This window comes from Chiloscyllium punctatum, chromosome 11 (assembly GCF_047496795.1).
Source record: "Chiloscyllium punctatum isolate Juve2018m chromosome 11, sChiPun1.3, whole genome shotgun sequence".
In the NCBI taxonomy this organism is placed as follows: Eukaryota; Metazoa; Chordata; class Chondrichthyes; order Orectolobiformes; family Hemiscylliidae; genus Chiloscyllium; species Chiloscyllium punctatum.
In genome coordinates, this window is record NC_092749.1 from 39,791,438 (window position 1) to 39,811,599 (window position 20,162).

Consider the following 20,162-nt stretch of genomic DNA (forward strand, 5'->3'; position numbering starts at 1 on the left):
TAACCTAAACTGGAAAGATTAGCAATATCTTAACAGGGAAATTTGCTCATTGCAGTAAGGGAGACCTTATACTGTTAAAGCAGCTGTAGGGTGGTGGGGTGGTTGGTGGAGGAATTCTAAGTAGCAGTGTAAACAGAAGGATTGATGGGAAGATTCTGAACGGGAGGAGAAAATGCCAATTATAAAAGACAAGCGAGAGTCAGAGTATGTAGTAATGCTGAAGAACTAAATTGCATTTATTTCAATGCAAGAAATCTTACAGGTAAGGCTGATGAACTCAGGACATATTTAAGAATATGGGATTGGACGCTATAACTATTACAGACACTTGGCTGAGAGATGGCAAGACTGGCAGCTCAATGTTCTAGGTTTTAGATGCAATAGAAAGGGTAGAAAAGGAGGCAACAAAGGAAGGTGAGGGGGTAGGGTTTGTGGGGAGGCAGTCATTTTTGATTAAAGAATACATTTTGCTGTAATTAGAACATACTTCTGAAAAATCATCCACTGAAAATATATGGGTACAAATTACAAATAAGCAAGGAAAGGTCACTTTGATGGGGTCATACAATAAGCCCCCCTACAGTAAGAGGGAAATTGAGAAACAAATATGTATGGAGGTCAAAGATATATGTAAGCATAATAAGGTTGTAGTAATGGGGAGTTTTAATTTTCCAAACATTGACTGGGCTACTATAGTTTTAAAGGTTTGGATGGTGAAGAATTTGTCAAACGCGTTCAAAAAAATTTTTATCAATATGTATATACTCCCACTAGAGAAAGAGCAAAATTAGATCTTCTTTTGGTCAATAAGCCAAGGCAGGCAAGTAATGTAAAAGTAGGAGGACACTTTGGGCTAGCAATCATAATTCCATTAGTTTAAAAATGGTTATGGAAATGGATAAGCCTACCATAAAAGTTAAAGATTTTAATTGGAGTAAGGCAACTTTTAATGGTATGAGTCAAGAACTTTCAAAAGTTGATTGGAGTAGACTGGTGCAGGTAAAAAGACATCTGACAAGTGGGAGATATTCAAGAGTGTGATGACAAGAGTTCAGAGGCATTGTATTCCTGTTAGAGTGAAGGGTAAGGCTGGTAAGATTAAGGGACAATGGTTGAATAAAGATATGGAGGTCTTAGTCAAGAATAAAAGAGAATCTTATTTTAGATATAGACAACTTGGTTCAATTGAATCGCTTAATCAATATAAAGAGTGGAGAGGTATTCTTAAGAGAGAAATCAGGGAGGCAAAGAAAGGATATGAGATAGCATTGGATTATCCTTGACCTTATCTGCCAAAGAGATTCTACAAATTCATTAAGGGCAAGAAGGTAACTAGAGACACTGTAGGGCCTCTTATAGATCAAGGAGGTCATCTTTGTGTTGAATCCCAAGAGATAGGAGAGATAAATGAATATTTTGCATCACTTTTTACGGTGGAGATGTTTTAAAAACAGTTCACAATACAGAAGAGGAAGTTCCAGAGGATTTAGAGAATATAAAGATGGATGTATTTCCAGGACTTTATCTGATGTATTCCAGAAGGTTATGGGAAGAAAGAGAGGAAATTACAAGACCTCTTGCAGAAATGTTTGCATCATCTATAATTACAGGTGAGGTGCCTGATGACTGGATGGTGGCTAATGTTGTAACTTTGTTTAAAAAAGGTTCTAAGGAGGAACTGGTGAACTATAGACCAATGCGTTTGACTTTGGTTGTGGGTAAACCATTGGAGATGATTCTAAAAGAGGATTTATGGACATTTAGACAGGCAAAAACAGATTGAGGATTTTCAGCATGGTATTGTATGAGGAAAATAGTGCCTCACAAACTTGATTGAGTTTTTTGAGGAAGGTACCAAAAAGATTGATGATGGCAGACCACTAGAAGTTGTTTATTTAGATTTTAGTAAAGCCTTTGACAAGGTTCTGCATGGTGGCCTAATTGGTAAAGTTAGATCACATGGGATTCAGGGTGAGCTTGCTGATTGGATACATAATTGGCTTAATGGTGGAGACAGACAATAATGGTAGATGATTGCTTTTCAGACTGGAGGCCTGTGACCAGTGGTGTTCCACAGGGATCAGCTGTGGTTCCTCTTTTGTTTGTCATTTATCCAAATGATTTGGATGAGAATATAGAAGGCACGGCTAGTAAGTTTGTGGACGACACCAAAGTTGGTGGCATAGTAGACAGTGGAGAAGGTTTACTAAGATTACAAAAGGATCTTGAACAAATGGGTGAATGGGCTGAAAAATGGCAGTTGAAGTTCAATCTGGACAAACGAAACGTATTGCACGTTGATCCAACAAATAAATGTACGGCTTATACAATTAATAGTCGGGCCTTGGGTAGTGTTATAGGACAGAGGGACCTAGGTCTGCAGGAAGATAATTTTTGGAAGTTTGCATCACACATAGACAGGGTGGTTAAAAAGACATTTGGCACACTTGCCTTCATTGCTTGGTCCTTTGAGTATAGGAGTTGGGAAGTCATGCTGAGGTTGTATATGACATTGGTGAGGCCTCTTCTGGAATATTGTGTCCAGTTCTGGTTGCCCAGTTTTAGGAAAGATATTTTCAAGCTGGTGAGGGTTCAAAAGAGATTTACCAGGATGCTGCCTGTATGGAAGGTTTGAGTTATAAAGACAGGCTGGCTAGGCTGGGACATTTTTCACTGGAACGTAAGATATTGAGAGGTGATCTGATAGAAGTTTATAAGAAAATGAGAGGTATGTAGAGTTAATGATAGTTATCTTTTCCCTAGCATGGGGGATTTCAAGACTAGGGAGCAATCTTTAAGGTGAGAATAGAGAGATTTTAAAAAAAGACAGAAGAGGCAAATTGTTTTTACGCAAAGGGTGGTTCGCATGTGAACTTCCTGAGAAAGTGGTGGATGCAGGTACAATTACAACGTTTAAAAGAGATTTGGATAGATACATGAACAGGAAATGTTTGGAGGGATATGGGTCAGGAGCAGGCAGGTGGGACTGTTTTAGTTTGGGATTACGTTCAGCAGAGACTGGTTGGACTGAAGGGTCCGTTTCCGTGCTGTATGACTATGACTGCAAGAAGCTATTTTAACATCACCACACTTAATATGAATCATGTATGAATCAACAAAAACGTTGCTGTGTTTGGAAAGCATTGGCTGTCTCCCGCACTACTTCTGATGTCTCTTTCTAGCCACATGCAATATTCTGCACATTTTACTTTGCTAGAAAATGCATTTATTTCCTATAGCTAAGTGATGCTATAGGCTACTAAACTACTACTGACAATTAAATCAATCACAGAATATAATGAACCAAACAATGGGTAATTACATTGTGTGTTGTGGTACTGGGCCTCACTACTAGTTTCAATCCCTGACCTGCATTGAGTTAATTGATCTAACCCATTTTAGCAGTTTCACAAGTCATTTCAGCAATCCAGCCAAAAGAAACTCTCAAAAAATTTCTGCTTTCAATTACTATCCTATGACCCTGCGAGAGAGTGCATAAAATAGATGTCTGGTGAGAGCACAATTAGGGTCAACTCTGATGTTAAGATATCAATCCAGCCTCCCCAAGCTGAGCAAATCCCTTTTATCTCAAAGTCCCTTTGTGAATCCACTCTCTGTTAGTGCAAATATGTGTAAAAAGATAAATAACAAAGATTTTCCTTTGGGTTAAAATATCATTTCCTGATTGTATTTAAAACAGTTCATTACAGGTTTCTGTCACAGACCAATGATGGCACAATGTTGTACATAGGTACAATAGTTCCTATGCTGGCTTACAGGCCGCCAGTTTAAGAAGCTGAACTGAACAGAATAGAGTCAATTATGTCATGGAGGACTCCAATGTCAGGGGGTCTAGGATTGAGACATTAACACTCATTGTCTTAAGAATATTTCTTTTTTATCCATTCATAGGCCAACATCTATTGCAATCACTTAACTGCCCTCGAGAAAATGATTATGAGTGACCATCTTGAGTAGCCAAAAAAGTCCATGTTGCGTTAGGTACATTCACAGTGCTGTTTGGAAAGGAGATTCAGGAATTTGATCTAGTGTTGGTGAAGAAATAGCAATTGTTTACTTTATGTGATGTGGATGGCACTGGCTGGGTCAGCATTAATAGCCCATCTCTAGTTGTCCTTGAGAAGGTGGCAGTGATAGCTGCCTTCTTAAACTGCTGCAGTCCATTTACTGTAGACAATTCTACATGTTATTAGGAAGGGAGTTCTAGGATTTTGACCCATTGAGCTACAAGTACAAGTTCGAAGACTGGATGTTGTGCGACTTGGTGGGGAATGTTACCAGGTAACTGCTTCCCTTATCCTTCTTGGTGGTAGAGGTCACTAGTTTAGGAGAAGCTGTTGAAGGAGTCTTGGTGAGTTCTCAATATTTAATTCATTCATGGGACACAAGTGCAGGCATTGCTGGCTAGGCCAATGTCCCATGAATGAATTAAATATTATCCTCTAAGGAAAGAAATCTGTTGTCATTTCCTGATCTGGCCAAATGCAAGTCAAAAATTGCTGTGTATCTGGAGTGTCATCTGAAATGATCCTAGCAAGCCAGCCAATCAAGTAGAAATTGAGAATAGTAATAAACGCAGGCATTGCTGGCTAGGCCAGTTGCCATTCCCAATTTCTACTTGAATTGATTGGCTTGCTAGGGCCATTCGAGATGATATTTAAGAATTGACCACATTGTGGTGGGTCTGGAGTTGCATTTGGCCAGATCAAGAAACAACAGATTTCCTTACCTAGAGGATAATATGAACCCTGATGGGATTTATTGCTACTAGGGTAGCTTTTTAATTCCATATTCACATAGACTCAAATTTAATCATCTGCCATGGTGGGATTTGAACCCATTTCCCCAAAGCCTTAGTCTCTAGATTACTAGTCTAGTGACTATGCCGCTGTTTCCTCTTGGAGGGTCAAGGAAGGAAAAGTTAACATGCCATTCAATAGGAGACTGCTCTAATTTTCAGGCAGAAAAATGATCAGAATTCATTATTACATTGAAAACAAGTTAAATTTTATTGTCAGTCAGTACCATGATTTACCTATTCAATTGGCACACTGACCATGGATAATATATGTTACCAAATGGTAACTTGTAGCATTATTTAAAGGGACGATAAAGAACAATCAGGCAAAGTTGAAAGCAGATTTGGCAATGCATATCAATAATTATTTCTGGACTTTTGAGTATTAAATGTCTTGATAGGTTATGATCTTTACATTTCCTTGTTTGTTTATAACTGCTCTTTCATTTGCCTTTCCCGTGATCTATTCAGCCCTGTTTTCTTTAAGGTGGTATTGCTGGAGACTCACATCAGTCGATATATATATATATATATATATATATTTATATATGTTTCACCACTTCCAACTGACTAGTTGCATATAAACAACAAGATTAGCACTGGCAGTTTGCCTGTTCTATGTGAATAAGGCACACCCATGAAAATTGATGGGGCCTGTCGCCAACAGCCTTCCAGGTGGAGTAACAGTCCTGCCCACTAACCATTTGATGTATGCCAGATATAGAATTAATCTCAAATGAATTTAGTCTACAATTGCAATCTGCTGTCACATATACCTTGCCTGGTCACCAAAACAAAACTTGATCACATTTGTTCTTGAACACAAGTTCTCGTTGCTTCTCCATGTGACAGTGCAGATGTTTATATAACTTTTCACGTTATCCATTCTTCTGAGACAAAGTTTTGTTTTGGCTACAGCTACTTGAAGTTTATTTAAAAGCACATTTATCCTATCCACCCTATTCTGTTAAAAATATATAATAGAAGCTCTCTCCCAAATGGTACAGTTTGAAAGCTTTGCTTCCACATGCTGCTATGTCTCAGAGGGGAGTCAGCCCATATTATATGAGAGAGAGAGAGAGAAAGAAAGAAAGAAAACTGCCATTATTAGGGTGACCTTTCTCACCGATGAAGTGCTCATCCTTATAGATCAGTTTAATGGAGATAAAGTCAGAAATTGCTGGAATCTCAGCAGGTCTGGCAGGATCAGTGGAAAAAAAGCAGTTAACATTTCGGGTACAGTGACCCTTCTTCAGAACTGATCTTAGCTAGGAAAAGGTTGATGTATATACTAGAGGAAGAATTGGGAGGGAGTGGGGGAAAGAGTAAATGATAGATGGAGATGGAGCCAGTGAGAGAGAACAGTTGTGGACATAAAGAAATGGTTAAGGGTCAGCCTGGGAAAATGAATAGCTGCTAATGGGGACTGTTAGTGACTGACATGGGAGAAGGTACTCAGGCCCTAAAAAGTAATTGAACTCAATATTGGGTCCAGAAGGTTGCCTTCTCCCATGTCCTTATCCCAACCTGCACATATCAGGCCTCATCAGCACAAGGGCTGCTACCAAAAACAACCCACTGTCAGCCACTAATAGTCCACATTAACAGCTATTGATTCTCCCATATAGTCCTTTACCCATTCCTTCATCTGTCCAACTGTTTATCTCTCAGTTTTGTCTCCACCTATCATTTACTTCTCCCCCTGCCCTTCTCTATTATAAATACCAACCCTTTTCTAGCTACCATCAATTCTGAAGAAGGATCACTGGACCTGAAATGTTAATTCTGTTTTTTTTTCTCTCCACAGATGCTGCCAGACTTGCTGAGTTTATCCAACAATTTCTGTTTGTGTTTCTGATTTCCAGCATCTGCAGTTCTTTGGGTTTTTTTTCCATTAGCATTGATGCTGGGTTTTAGTATGCATTCCTGACCTAGCAAAAATAATATATGGAATAGTCTTAGATATTAAAAGCAAAAAAAAGATGAAAATTGTGGACATAAGACATGACAATGAGTTAATGGCATTCTATACCATCCCACCAGGATTTTAAATCCATCAGAATGATCCAATTTGAGTTGAGTAGCTGCAAGAGAGAAAGAGTTCAACTTCAAACTGTTGCCATTTTTTTGCTAAATTTAAAGATCCAGCGAAATATTGTAAAAAAAACATATTTATGTAATTTTTCACTTTGTTAAGAAAAATACTGCAATGATTTTAAAAAGTGCTATACCTAGGAAATCATTGTTTTAAGTTGGCCCATTTGGGCTCATTCTGTTTTAACATGTGTCAGTTTAATAGGCCTGTTTTTTTGTTTAGCTGTTTTAAAGCTATTTCACCATGGTTCTGAAATACAACTGCAAGACTGGCTCAGAATTAAATTTGGAGAGAAGTCTGTTCTATGTGTTTGTCTCACTGCTGTTCTCTGCCATTCCCTCTCGCTACGTCTTTAACTCATGGACTTTGCCATTCCCTAACAATGCCTCTTCCGATCTCTCCAGCTCATGGCTGACTTCTTGCAAATCAAAGCTGCACTTAGAGACTCTCATGCTCAGAGCCCACTCATAGCGAGAGGGCTGTGCTGAGTTGGATAGCCTGAGAATAGGAGGTCAGGCAAGAACAGTCCAAGACACCCAAGAAATGGCAGAAACCTTGAAAACAGAGGGATGACAGTGAGAAAGAGAATCAGACATCATAAACCTGAGGGTTGGGAAGTTCAGCAATTTAGAAAAAGTGGTTTATTGAACCTTTGCTCTTAGAATAGCATGTGCAAAGAGTGCTATTTTAAAGTGATGTCACATTATGAGGGCTAGGATCAGAGTCTGTAAGGCACCAACAGGATGTCCCTACTTACCATGCCATGCTGTCAAAAGCCTATTAATGTTCAATTCTGAAAGTATAGACCTCACACAAATTCAACCAGCAAGAAGGGATGGTCAGGAAGCAACAAAGGCTGAAATGAGGAGGTTTGCCAGTGACAGGGAAGGACGGAATGTGGCAGAGTCCACTAACTGAAGTGTTAGCAAGAGGAAGAATCACAATAACAAGGAGGACAAGGGAGTGAGATACAGTATACAGTATAGCGAGCAGTAGGTTTGGTGAACTGGATTGGCAATGAGCAGGAGATAAGTAAGTGTTAGCATATTTTCTTTTATATTTTAAAATTTATTTTGTTCTTAAAGTTAATTTACCAGTGTAAGAATTTAGCAATATAAAAGTATGACAATTTGTAACACATAACGTATTTATTTTTCTTTCCTTGATGAGAAATGTTCCTGCAGAAACTATAGTTTTTACACTTATTTTAATGGAAAAACCTTAAGTTGTTCACTTAAAGTTGCACATTTAAAGGAACTTGACTACAACTTCATACTTGCTTTATAACTGACTACATGGGTGTATTTTTGTAAATGTGTGTTTACTTGAAGGAAACTAAGTGAAAGGCCATTCCTATATTTATTGCTAAGTTGTCAACTGTTTTGACAAAAAAAAACTTGCTTGGGACACAAAGGCTGATTATGTATTTGCCGTAGCCTGGGATATTGAGTAATTATCCACCCATCCACCTCCTTGGATGTTACCCAGGCATCAGCAATTCGTCAAACTAACCTTGCATCTTCTCCCTGTGAGCTCAAAGAATTCATTACTAGTGCAAAATATTATTTCGCTCTCAAGCATTCTTCCGAAATTGAAAACGCAAATCCGTGAACAACATGTGAACCATAATTTTAATTTTAAAAATATGAATCACATATGATTTCTGTATTTTTGTTACAGAGCATTAAATCATTTTAAACATTTCCATATCCTCTGTTAGGACTATTGCAGCCTCTGGGCTAGGTCATTGAATCTCAAGATTCATTTATGTCATTTCCTACCCTGGAGACAATAAACAACAGTCTGATTAATTATCTAAAAATGAGGTCAACGGTCTTTGTGCAATTGCCTGAACTTCTGAATTAACTCAAATTTTGTTTTCATACAAAATACCAACTCCAAATATTGAAATGTTTTTAATGTTGAGTTGCCTGAACTAACGTCTTGTTTTGATACAAAATACACTGGTGTTGAAAGGAAAACACATTTTGTTTTTATACTTTTAGTCATTGATGTTTTTATAGCACACATTAAATTACATCCATTTAATATCTTTTATATTTAGAAACAGATATAGTAAGACATTTAACAAATTAACCATTTAAGCGATAAAGCTTACAAGGGTGTAATTCAAACTATAAACACACTCCATTTATACCTATCTGCCTTTAAATCATTACGGTCCTTGCAATGGTTTAGCTTCTGTAATATTATACAAACCTAGATTTTTATACTTGACGCATGTGCACAAAGGTGGGAAATCACCTGGCTCACTGAATTCAGCTCAAATAGAAATGCCCTTAATAGCACAGGTGGGGAGCACAGGACAGAGTCAGGGCTGCCTCTGCTGCAAGTAAAGCAGAGGTGGCAACAGAGATTAGTGAGTGTCAAGTGGGGTGGGCTAAAAATGGTGTACCCTTGGTGCTCTGGGGCATTGTCCCAGTGGTTTCCTTAAACATTTGACCCTCCAGACCTCAAGTTCTGAAGAGTCATTGGACTCAAAATGTTAATCCTGTTTCTCTCTCCACAGATGCTGCTAGGTCTGCTCAGCCTGTCCAGCAATCCCTGTTTTTATTACTGTATCCACAATAGACAGATCTCAGAAATCATGCAGAGGTGAAACAAGTCAAAGTTCAAATATATATAACAGCTTTCTTCTAAATAAATGTACTTAGTTATGAAAATGCATTCTATATATTTAATTTCTCTCAAGTACTTAATTCCTTCTAAGAACAAATAAGTAGTTATCACTCCACACAAAAGGCAGCAACCTCATTGATCTGTCAATCAAAAAGAACTGACAGCAACCCTAATAATAATGATTTAAGCAGTAATACAGTTATGTTTATTGACATAACTCTGTGCTACCACTATATTAGAACTGCTGTGTACATTTTCTTAAACTCCCAAATACAAGCAAACAGACTTTTAAATTTTAAAGACCAGGATATTTAAATAATTTCATAAAAATTCAGAACCCATAATCAGCCCTGGCTCTTGTGGAAATGAGGCCTGACTGAACTCAGCATATGGTTTATAATCACTCTGCTGAGTTTGGAGATCTTTCATTTGGGAACCATGCTCTGTCTCTGGAACCCTCCCCCTATTACAGTGAAAATAAGATCTCTTGAAAGGGCAGGGGCTTGGGTGTCTCCATGATCTGCATTCTGCTCTCAATTTTTAGAAGTTTTTGGAATCTCCATGACTTTGAAAACAAGTAAAATGCTGAAATCACATAAACCTAGTCAAGACAGTGTAAACACAGAAGCCTGGTGCTAATAACAATAGCATAATGTAAAAGGCAACAGTTATTCTGGTCAGACATACCTAACAACTTATTCACAAAACAATTGAGAACCCAGACAGAAAGGCATCAGGTTCTGCTACACAAAGAAACTAAATGATTGATTCTGTTTTTCAAACCATTACATGTACATCCTTGATTGGTCAGAACTATAGTAAGTTCCAGTAAACTATCCAAAAGATATTTAAAAATAGGGTTCAGCAGCAGACCTCACTCTTGGAAGCTTCTGAGGCCTTCTGAGGGGACTAGCATGGCAAGAGGCAGAGACCTGCTGACCATCCAGAGAGAGAGGAAGAAAGCAGCTCCACAGACCCAGAGACAGAGAGAGCACAACTGTGTAAATCTAAAAGAGACTCAGGAAGAATTGTAAATTTAAGGGGCCAAATACTATTAACGATTATTGCATATTGCTTTGGTATTGTGGGACACCTGGGCAAATTAATTCATAATATTCTGGTCAGAAAAGTGTGAAGTTGTTTTAAGAGGAGACTAGACAACAATTTCAATCTTTCCACTCCACATTAACCTCCTCTCATCCTTTTTCATTTAACCCAGTGGTATTCAAGGGCTCTTAGACCACTTGCCTCCTCTCCCATTTGCCAACTGCCTTTTTGGCTTGCCATCCCTGCACTTGCCCCCTTCACTGCTGGTCTCTTCCTTCGGACTCTCCCACTGATAACCCATCTTACTCTCTTCCTCAGTTCATTCCTCTTGCTGAAACGATGCAGCAATTGGAGGGTCATGAACAGGAGAGGCAGCTTGTGGAAGGATAAGAGGATCATTAGGTAAGATAGGTGCAAGGCAGCCAATAGATTCTGAAATGTAAAAATTATGAATTTTAAAAATATTTCTGGATAATTTGCTTTTCTCTCATCTTTGAGTCCCCCTGACCACTTGTACAGTTGCAGTCATTATTAAAGTGCCTATCACTTCTCTAATCTTCTGCGATCCTCCTGAGCGGAGACTAATCGCCATGTGTTGGAATGTAACCAATACCATTGTTTTTGTGTAAAAGTAATTTCATTTAGTGTGTTTGCATTTAACATGCTTTAAGGAAGGAATACATTCAAGTGCTAAACAAATAGAGAAAGAATACAATTAACAAATACTTTAAAATCATGTATTGTTGAAAGTTTTAAAAAAATGAACTACAGCAAATCAACACCCAGAAGACAGAGTGCAGAGTGCAATGTGAAAAGGAAAAGTAAACAAGTTATGCTCAATGTACATTGAACCTTGACTAGACCTCTGTTGTGGAAGCTTAGCCATGATCCCTACTACTGCCTGGCAACAATACAACACTCAAGACTTTCACACCTTTCTTGGGGGAGTGGGATCTCCCTGGTAAGGTGTGGAAGCTTTGTAGTAACAAATTCCATATTTCAACAACTTTGGATTTGAATTTCACCCGAATTCCCTTTTTTTTAAAAAACTTGCAATGATCTTGTGTCCACCCTTCTCAGTTCACTGAGTGGATAGTAGCAAGATGCTATATTTCACGGGCACAAATCTTCTAATGGTCTATACCGTAGACTTCATTTTAAGCCTTGAAATGAAGTGGTTTTTAAAAACAGCTTCCAATGTTAAATTGATTTCAGCCTTGATTCAGTGACAGCACTTTTGTCTCTTGGTCCAAGGTTGCATGTTCAAGTCTCCCTCCAGATCTCAAGTGACAGGGATGGGCAGCTAATGTGGAAGATCTATCACTGGCAATGAGGCTAAGTTGTGGGGAGGAGAGTTTGAATTTGTCACAGAGTTTTAAAGTTTACTAGCAGAAAACAGAACAGCATTCCTGACTGCATGGAACATTTTTAAAATCAAAACATCCTTTTCTAGACCAACTTGAGCAATCTTCATCTGATGGGAAAGCCAATTGCCATTTCCTGCTCAGCTTACCAGGAAGAGAATGTATTTGGGGCTTGATGACTTCAGTAGACCACAATGTGCATAAATAAAGGAAGGCACTGCCAGCTTCAGACAGGTTAAAATTCTGTAATCAGGTTTGGCATAGCGGAAGTCACTAGGACAAGTTTCATGGTAACACCACCACCTGCAAGTTCTCCTCCAAACTACACAACATCCTTACTTGGAACTAGAATTACAGTTCCCTTAGTGACTGAGGCAAAACCCTGGAACAGTTTCCTAACTGCTCTGTGGATGTACATAATCCTCATGGATTAGTGTTTTCCAACAAGGCAACTCATTACCACCTTCTCAAGGCCAATTAGGGATAGGCAACAAATGATAGCATAGCCAGCCTTGACTACAGTAAATGAGCCCATATCGTGCCAATAGCTAAACTTATTCTTGTCATTATGCATAAAGTCAGAATAGCATCACTTCACCTTTAACCTTGATGATGAAATGGCTATACCTTTGTGCAAATTCTTAGTCATAAAAGAAAATGCAATCAACTTTACAAAATTCTTAACTTTATACTAGAAGCCAGTGATCCAGTAGGAACTTTTATTTTTCTTGAGGCCTCAGCTTCATTTAAATGTCAAGAACAAGAAAACCCAGGAAAGCTATATATTCCACCGATCTTACAGACAAGCATAAAGAAAGCAGATCAACTATGAATGCTAAAGACAGTAACCCTGCTGCAATGCAGCCCTCCCCTATGCCCATTCCCATCTCAACTATTTGTATTTACTTGCCTTCTCTGCAAGAAGCTCTCGAATTTTGCTAGCCTGCACACGAAACTTGAGCAGTTGTGACTCAAGAGTCATACACCGGTCTTTCCAGTTTATCTCTCCAGTCATCTCGGACTCCTCAGCCATGGTCAGTCTCTGCCTGGTTAAAAAACTTAAACGTTGCGATCCAGAATTGTAGATGCTGTGAAAAAAATATAAGGATTGAGCACAAATTGTACAGATGTAAACATAAATTAATTTCAGCACTCAACAGTACTAAGGATAACTTTTTTTAATTTCAAAAATATACTTTGTTCATAAGAAGTCTTTATACACATATAGTCACTACAGCAGTTCTATCTGGTGCACAGCCTTTACATATGGAGAACAAACAAACCCAAGGCTTTTCTTACTTATAGAAGGCATTTGAGACACTGAAAGGTTTGATAAGTGAACGGACCCCCATTGTACTTCGGTAGAAAGACCTTAGATAGTGGTCTTTCCCTACTGCACCTTGGCACCAGCTGCCCCAGCTTTAGTGCATCAGTCAGCACATAGTCCAGGATGTTGGGATATGCCAGTGTGAAACACTTGGTCAACATCAATGCCATGCTGTAGATGACAAACAATTTTCAGGCAGACCAAAGAGCATCTTTCACTAAGCTGACAGTCACAGTCCTCAGTCACAGTCAAGGCTTGTCTCAGTGAGTGTCCTGGGGAACAGACTGTGGAGCACAGAATCCTGTGTCATGGAGCTGGTCGGTATGCTCTTCAGCAAAGACCACTGCATCTTCCACCAGACTTCCTTTGCAGTGACATTCCAGCAGGAGATGTGTGACAGTCTCAATCCCCTGCAGTTGCTTTGAGTGCAGAGTGTGGTGGCACTGAGTCTGGATATACAGTCCTGTTCTCACCACCAGCCAAGCAAGGTCTTGGTACTTGTTGGAAAGTTCTGGTGTAGAGGCATTCTGCCAAATGACTGAAGGAACAGCCAGACAGGATCCACCCACTCCTTTGCCCATAGAGTCTTAAGGATGCTATGTGCTGACCACTTCTTTTGGACTTGTGATCAAAAAAAGTGATTTTCTTTGCAAATTTCTCTGAAAAAGATAGGTGATAAGGAATGGTCCAACTACTTGGCAATGAGGCCAATCCTATCCTTCGCAAAATCCGGGACAGGTAGAATCTCAGTACATAGTGATACTTGGTATTTGCCCATCGAGGGTGTACGCTCATCTTGATGCAACCACACACAACACAAAAGGTGGCCATAACGATGAGGGCAGCATTTGGTAAGTTCTCCACCTCCCCAACCCCTTATCCAGAGCTTTTTGACATGGTGTCCCTGCAGATACGGTCCATCTTATACCTCCAGATGAAGTGGAAGATGGCTTGGGTAACGTCAGTGCCACAGATTCAGCGAATGGATCAGACCTGCTCCACATACAGCAAATGGAGAGAGTGCCTCACATCTGATGACCAGGTTTTTAAGCCTGTAATGGGGGTTTAAAAGCTCAGTTTCTGCCTTATCTTGGCAATATGCTCCTTTGGGGTTTTGCGCATGCCCTGGCCCCTACATGCCATATTGCAAACACCTTCAGGTAATCTGTCCCGACGGTGAGGGGGATAAAAGGATCAGTCAGCCCAGTTCCCAAAGAACATGGCCTTGCTCTTGCGTTGATTTACCTTGGCTCCTGAGGTAGATTCAAACTGGTCACAGATGTTCATGATAGCAGATCTGAGCAGAAAACAGCTATGTCATCCATGTACAGGGAGGCTATGACCTGCATGTCTCCACTGCCTGGTCGAGTCACCCCTTTCAGGCTTATATCCCTCCTGATGGATGCAGCACTATGCAACACACAAACAAACCAGGAGAGAGTGGCCAGCCTGACCTCATGCCAGATCTGTTCAGGAAGCTTTCTGATTCCCATCTGTTGATTGACAATGCACTAATGATGTTGATGTAGGGCAGTTGGATCAGATTGTGGATTCACTCCCCAAAGCCTAGTTTGGAGAGCATGTCACACATGCAGGTGTGCAATATCCTGTCAAAGACCTTCTCCTGGTCCAGGCTGATGAGGCAGGAGTCCATATCCCTGTCCTGCACGTAGGTGATCATATCCCTGAGGAGCACGAGGTTCTTAGAGATCATCCTGCTTGATACAACACAGGTTTGGTCAGGGTGAACTACCAATCCCAGATCAGGCCTGATCTGGTTGGCGATGACCTTACACAATATTTTGTAACCCACATTCAGCAGTGAAATTTCTAATTTCTTCCTTTTCCCCTTCCACTTGTAGATGAGGGTGATGATACCTCTCCTCATGGATTCACTCATGCTACCTGCCAGAAGCATACTATCGCACACCTCCTGGCCAATCAAATCCCATAGAGCTAAGTACAATTGGAGTTGATAGGCCATTGCTTCCAGGAGTTTTATTCTTTTTGAAGGACTAGAGGGTCTTGGTCAACTCATCCAGAGATAATGACTGGTTCAGCTTCCGCACTGTCTGTGGACTTCATGTATTCAGTCTGGCATAGGATTATTTATTGATCTTCAGGATATCAGAGCGAGATGACATTACCGAACCATAATTTTCCTTCAGGCTGCTGAGCACAGAGCGTTTCTTGTGCACCTTCTGGAAGAAGAAACATGAGCATGCGAACATGATGCAGATCCTGGGCTGGAAGATTATCTTGGAGGCCTCAGAGGCAAAGAGTGAGGCTTGCTGGCTTCACCTCCTGTAGACCTTCTGTGACACTGACCCCATCAACTACTGCAGGAAGAGGTTCTGCAGGCTTCTCTGGAGGAATGACAGTTTTTCCTGTCTCTCACCTTCTCAACATCTTTGAGGATCAAGAACCTCCTGACTGTTACCGATTGGCCCACTGGAGACTCGAAGAGGGGTTCACAGTTCTCCAACCTGTGTAATCCCTTTTGAGCTCCACAATGTTTTTTGGGGTCAACAGTTTCACGTTCAGCTTCTACATTCCATTGCCTGCTTTCTAAACGTACAAGTGTTCAGCAGCATTGTGGTAAAGCATTAATTTAACTCCACTATTGTGATACATTTCTCTTGTTTGCAGCATAATACTTTTATTTTCTGTGAACATAAAGTGTTAAGGCGTGCAGCATTCAATGTGTTACATAGTCCTGTGGATGAAATATCATAGGGAACACCCAGCAACTTTGATGGATTATAAAGGTAAAATATAGAAAACAAATTAAATCCATCTCAATAAAGTTCAAAACATAAATAAAGCATCAATGTTTCTGAGGAGGTTTTTTTACTCTATTACACTCCATGATCTTAACATGGAAATCACTTCAGATTTTGGACAGGGAAACCATGAATTCTGATTAGTCTGTGCTTGGAGCTATTGAGGCAGGCAGCACAGACAAACTTTGAATGATAATAGCATTCAGCAGATTGTTACAGTGCTTCTGGCTGGCGAACTGCCCAAAATAGGATTGAATAGCATGAATGGCTCGTATGTTTTTCAGTACCACCAACTCATAATGCAAATCTATTCCCACTCACTCAGCCAGCAGTATGTATAAACTCTTCAGGGGTGTTGGGAGGACTCAGAAAATCATTATGATCGCCTGCTAGGAATCATATGTCATGACTGAATTCTGACTAGTGCAATTCAGTTGGGAGTTTGGTGTCAGGCATACAAATGATATGTGCTGGCCAATAAAGCAGGTTTTGAATAATTAGTATCTCAATGCAGAGCAAGTTGGCTTGGAAAACGTTGGATGACCTTTCCTGCCAATAAGGTTGGAGGCTGTTATGAAGAGACCATAGGGGGTACTTCTCCACTCTTAAGATATCTGCTGTAGATCATTGCAGGTCTCTGGAGTATAGTGGAGTGTAGGAATCATTGCTGTCAGGTAAAACAAACCCTTAATCTCAGGTACAAAATCGTGGTATTCAAATATTCTTTTCCTCAGTCAGCTGAAGACTAAACTATGGTTCACAGAACAATATTCATAAGTTGAATTAGACAGAAAGAGACTTTCAGAGATGTCTAAGGGTTTTTATTATAAATCTATAGTTTAGCACAAATACCAGTTTCTATATTTCCCTTTTGGACTCGTTCCCTGTCAGAAGGCAACCCCCCCACTGGGAAAGAACTTTTTTTTAAAAAAACTTACCATCAAATCATCTGCTTACCTTAAGCAACAATGACACGTACTGCCCCCTAGGCACAACAAAACAACAGTAGAAGGGTTGGAAAAGAGACAGGAGATAAATAGACAGTGTCTTTTCCCTGGGTTGGGGAGGGGGGGGGGGGGTGGGGGGGGGGGGGGGCGGTGGTGTGGGGAAAGAGAGTCCAGAACTACAGGGCATAGATTTAGGGTCAGAGGGAAAAGATTTAAAAAGGGACCTAAGGGGCAACTTTTTCAAGCAAAGGGTGGTGCACGTATGGAGTGTGCTGCCAGAGGAAGTGGTGGAGTCTGGTACAATTACAATATTTAAAAAAGGCATCTGGATGGGTACATGAATAGGAAGGATTTAGAGGGATATGGGCCAACTGCTGGCAAATGGGACTAGAGTAATTCAGAATATCTGGCCAACATGGATGAGTTGGACCTAAGAGTCTGCTTCCTTGCTGTACATCTCTATGACTCTAATGAACCCAGGTTTTGTTTTTAGAATTCCACCAATGTCACCCAATTATCCAATTAATACAAATAATAAATTTCCAACAGTTAACCAGGGAATTACAGCAATCACAAAAAAAAAAATGAAGGAAGGGTGGGAAGGAGGGAGGTCACGAAATTAAAATGGAGTTGGAGGTGGAATTAATGCACTCCAGCCCCCACAGTTCCCATCTCTCTCTAAAAGCCTCAAAAGGTGTTGGTACACACCCTGTGTTCCCTCCACAAAGAAGACCTGGACACAAGTAAAAGAGGGATAGGCAATTGGAAACTGTGACCCTTATACGGCTTGCTGCCTTCAGCTCCTTAGCCAGGCCCAGGTGCATACCCACAAGGAAATCCTTCAACTTATCCATTTCAATCAAGAATCCAACACTTTTTAAAAACAATTCACCACCACATCATCCAGTTAACAAATTAAAACAAGTGACAAATTACAAGTACTGCATACCAAGTTCACTGTGACAATAATAAAACTAAAGGCAGGGTTGATTGAGAGGTCGGAGATCAAATCAAGTTCAGTGGTAGTGTCTCCACCTATGAGTAAGGAGGCCATGGTTCAAGTCCCACTTGCTCCAGAGTAACATCTCTGAACAGGATGGTTAGAAAATCTCAAGAGCTGGGTTCTTTTAGTTTCAATAAATCTACTTCAGAGATATTATTATACACCTCCTAGCTTAGAGGTAGGGACAAGACCACTGCACCACAACAGCCTGAAAAGAACCCAGCCCTTTTTCTCAATTTTATTTATAGCATGGAGCATCACAAGATTATGCTTCTTCCAATTGGCGACAGTAGATGTTCCTCAACATACAGCCAGACAGTCACAAAGATGTACAGCATGAAAACAGACCCTTTGGTCCAACTCGTCCATGTCATCCAGATATCCTAAGTTAATCTAGTCCCATTTGCCAGCACTTGGCTCATATCCCTTTAAACCCTTCCTATTCATGTACCCATCCAGATGCCTTTTAAGTGTTGTAATTATACCAGTCTCCACCACCACCTGGCAACTCATTCCATACACACACCCTCTGTTGCCAGAGATAATATTGCCCCGTCTCTGGGGGAATTAAGTAATATAACACCATTGAATGTCAAGGACGGTGGTTAGATTGTGTCTCTTTTCAGAGATGGTAAAATGTTGACGATTTCTATTTCGTGATGCGTTAGAATGCACTCTCTTGCTCCTTTTGTAATTTAGCTTGCATTGGAACAGTACCTCATCTTCCGCTTGGGGATCTTGCCACCTTCAGGATAGAAGGCAGTGCACGGTGAACATGTTAATGCCAGGTCTAAGACCATACAGTAGATGGAGAGAATTTGTAATGGAAAACACAAGACTAGCTAAGTTTGTTTACATTCTCCAGTCCTAAAATTTGGCACAACTCCAAATAAGTGAAACTTAACTTCTTTTAATTCCATGTTCTTGTCATCTGATGTAATTAGTGAAAGAACAGGCATGCATCAACTGCACACCTTAAATCATGGCAACCGCTTTAATGGTAAAATCTCATCTTCTACCTTAGGAACACTCCATTTTTATTAGTGCTTCAGAGAAGCAAATGACCTGGAGCTTAGTTTCTGAGGGACTGGATACACAAGCATTATGTGTTTATCATCTGAAACTCAATGACATTATTGCCACGCCACCTCTGGTATAATGACAGCACCACATCTTTTCTCCCCTCATTTTTCAGCACTCCAAAGGAATTGTTCCCTTTGCAAGGAGCTGCCTGCTCATCAGACATTCCCTTTGACCCCCATAGCACCTTACCAAGCATGTAGAGGAGATGTATTGCCTGCCCATTGTCTGCTGTGAACACTGCCTTTTTAGTTTTGCGCTTTTTAAAAAATTGTGCACAGAGGACAGAAACCTGATTCATATATTCTATCAACCCGGGCCTGACAATCAGTGGAATAGTGTGTATACATTTGAAAAGGTTTAAATTTTGTGACATATGTGAGAATAGTGGGGCTTGATTTCCAATGTGCTTCCCGATGAGTCATGACAGTGCTCTCTTCTTGGCCTCCTACATTGGTTCTGTGTACCTCAGCATAAGCTCAAGGAACAGCACATCATCTTTCAACTCAGATTTCTGTACAGATTTCTGTACTCAACAATGAGATCCACAATTTCAGATCATGTAATATGCCTTCTTTCTTCCCTTAAATCTTTTCAGTTGTTATTGCTGGTGATGCTGCAATTCCCATTTACACTTCTCTGGATCCACAGTTTGGTTCTCCACTTGTCCCATTATCTACTTATTTTCTTTTTCTTGATCATCCGTTTCATCATTTAATCTTTTCTGCCTTCCAACCCATCTTAGACGTTCCTTTTGTTCTTTCACCCTTTCACTGCCTTTGTATTTCCTTACTTACTGAACCTTTTTCAGTGCTGACAAAATATTCCATCCAGAAATATTAATTATGTTTATTTCCACAGATACTGCCTGACCTGCTGATTACCTCCATCATTTTCAGTATTTATTTATCTCAAGTTGATTATTCGAAAACTCCCTGCAGGCTATCTTTCAAGTCGAATTTATGTTATGTGTTTTCAAAGATATTATCTCTTTCTAAATATATATTAAGGCAATAATTTGCAGATGTAGACAAGTTGAAAATATTGCATATCAGAA

At 40.0% G+C, this 20,162-nt stretch overlaps 1 protein-coding gene across 3 annotated transcripts in view; it reads right to left on the reverse strand.

The window, feature by feature from the left end:
• plekhh2 (pleckstrin homology domain containing, family H (with MyTH4 domain) member 2) overlaps window positions 1-20,162 on the reverse strand; it is a 115,997-nt gene that overhangs the window by 91,093 nt on the left and 4,742 nt on the right. For all 3 annotated transcript variants that reach the window (XR_011961817.1, XM_072580661.1, XM_072580660.1), the window contains exon 2: window positions 12,876-13,053. Coding sequence is in view for 2 of the 3 variants with exons in the window: in XM_072580661.1 (XP_072436762.1) it covers window positions 12,876-12,998 (123 nt within the window). In the remaining variant the exon portion in view is untranslated. The remainder of the gene's footprint in view (window positions 1-12,875; window positions 13,054-20,162) is intronic.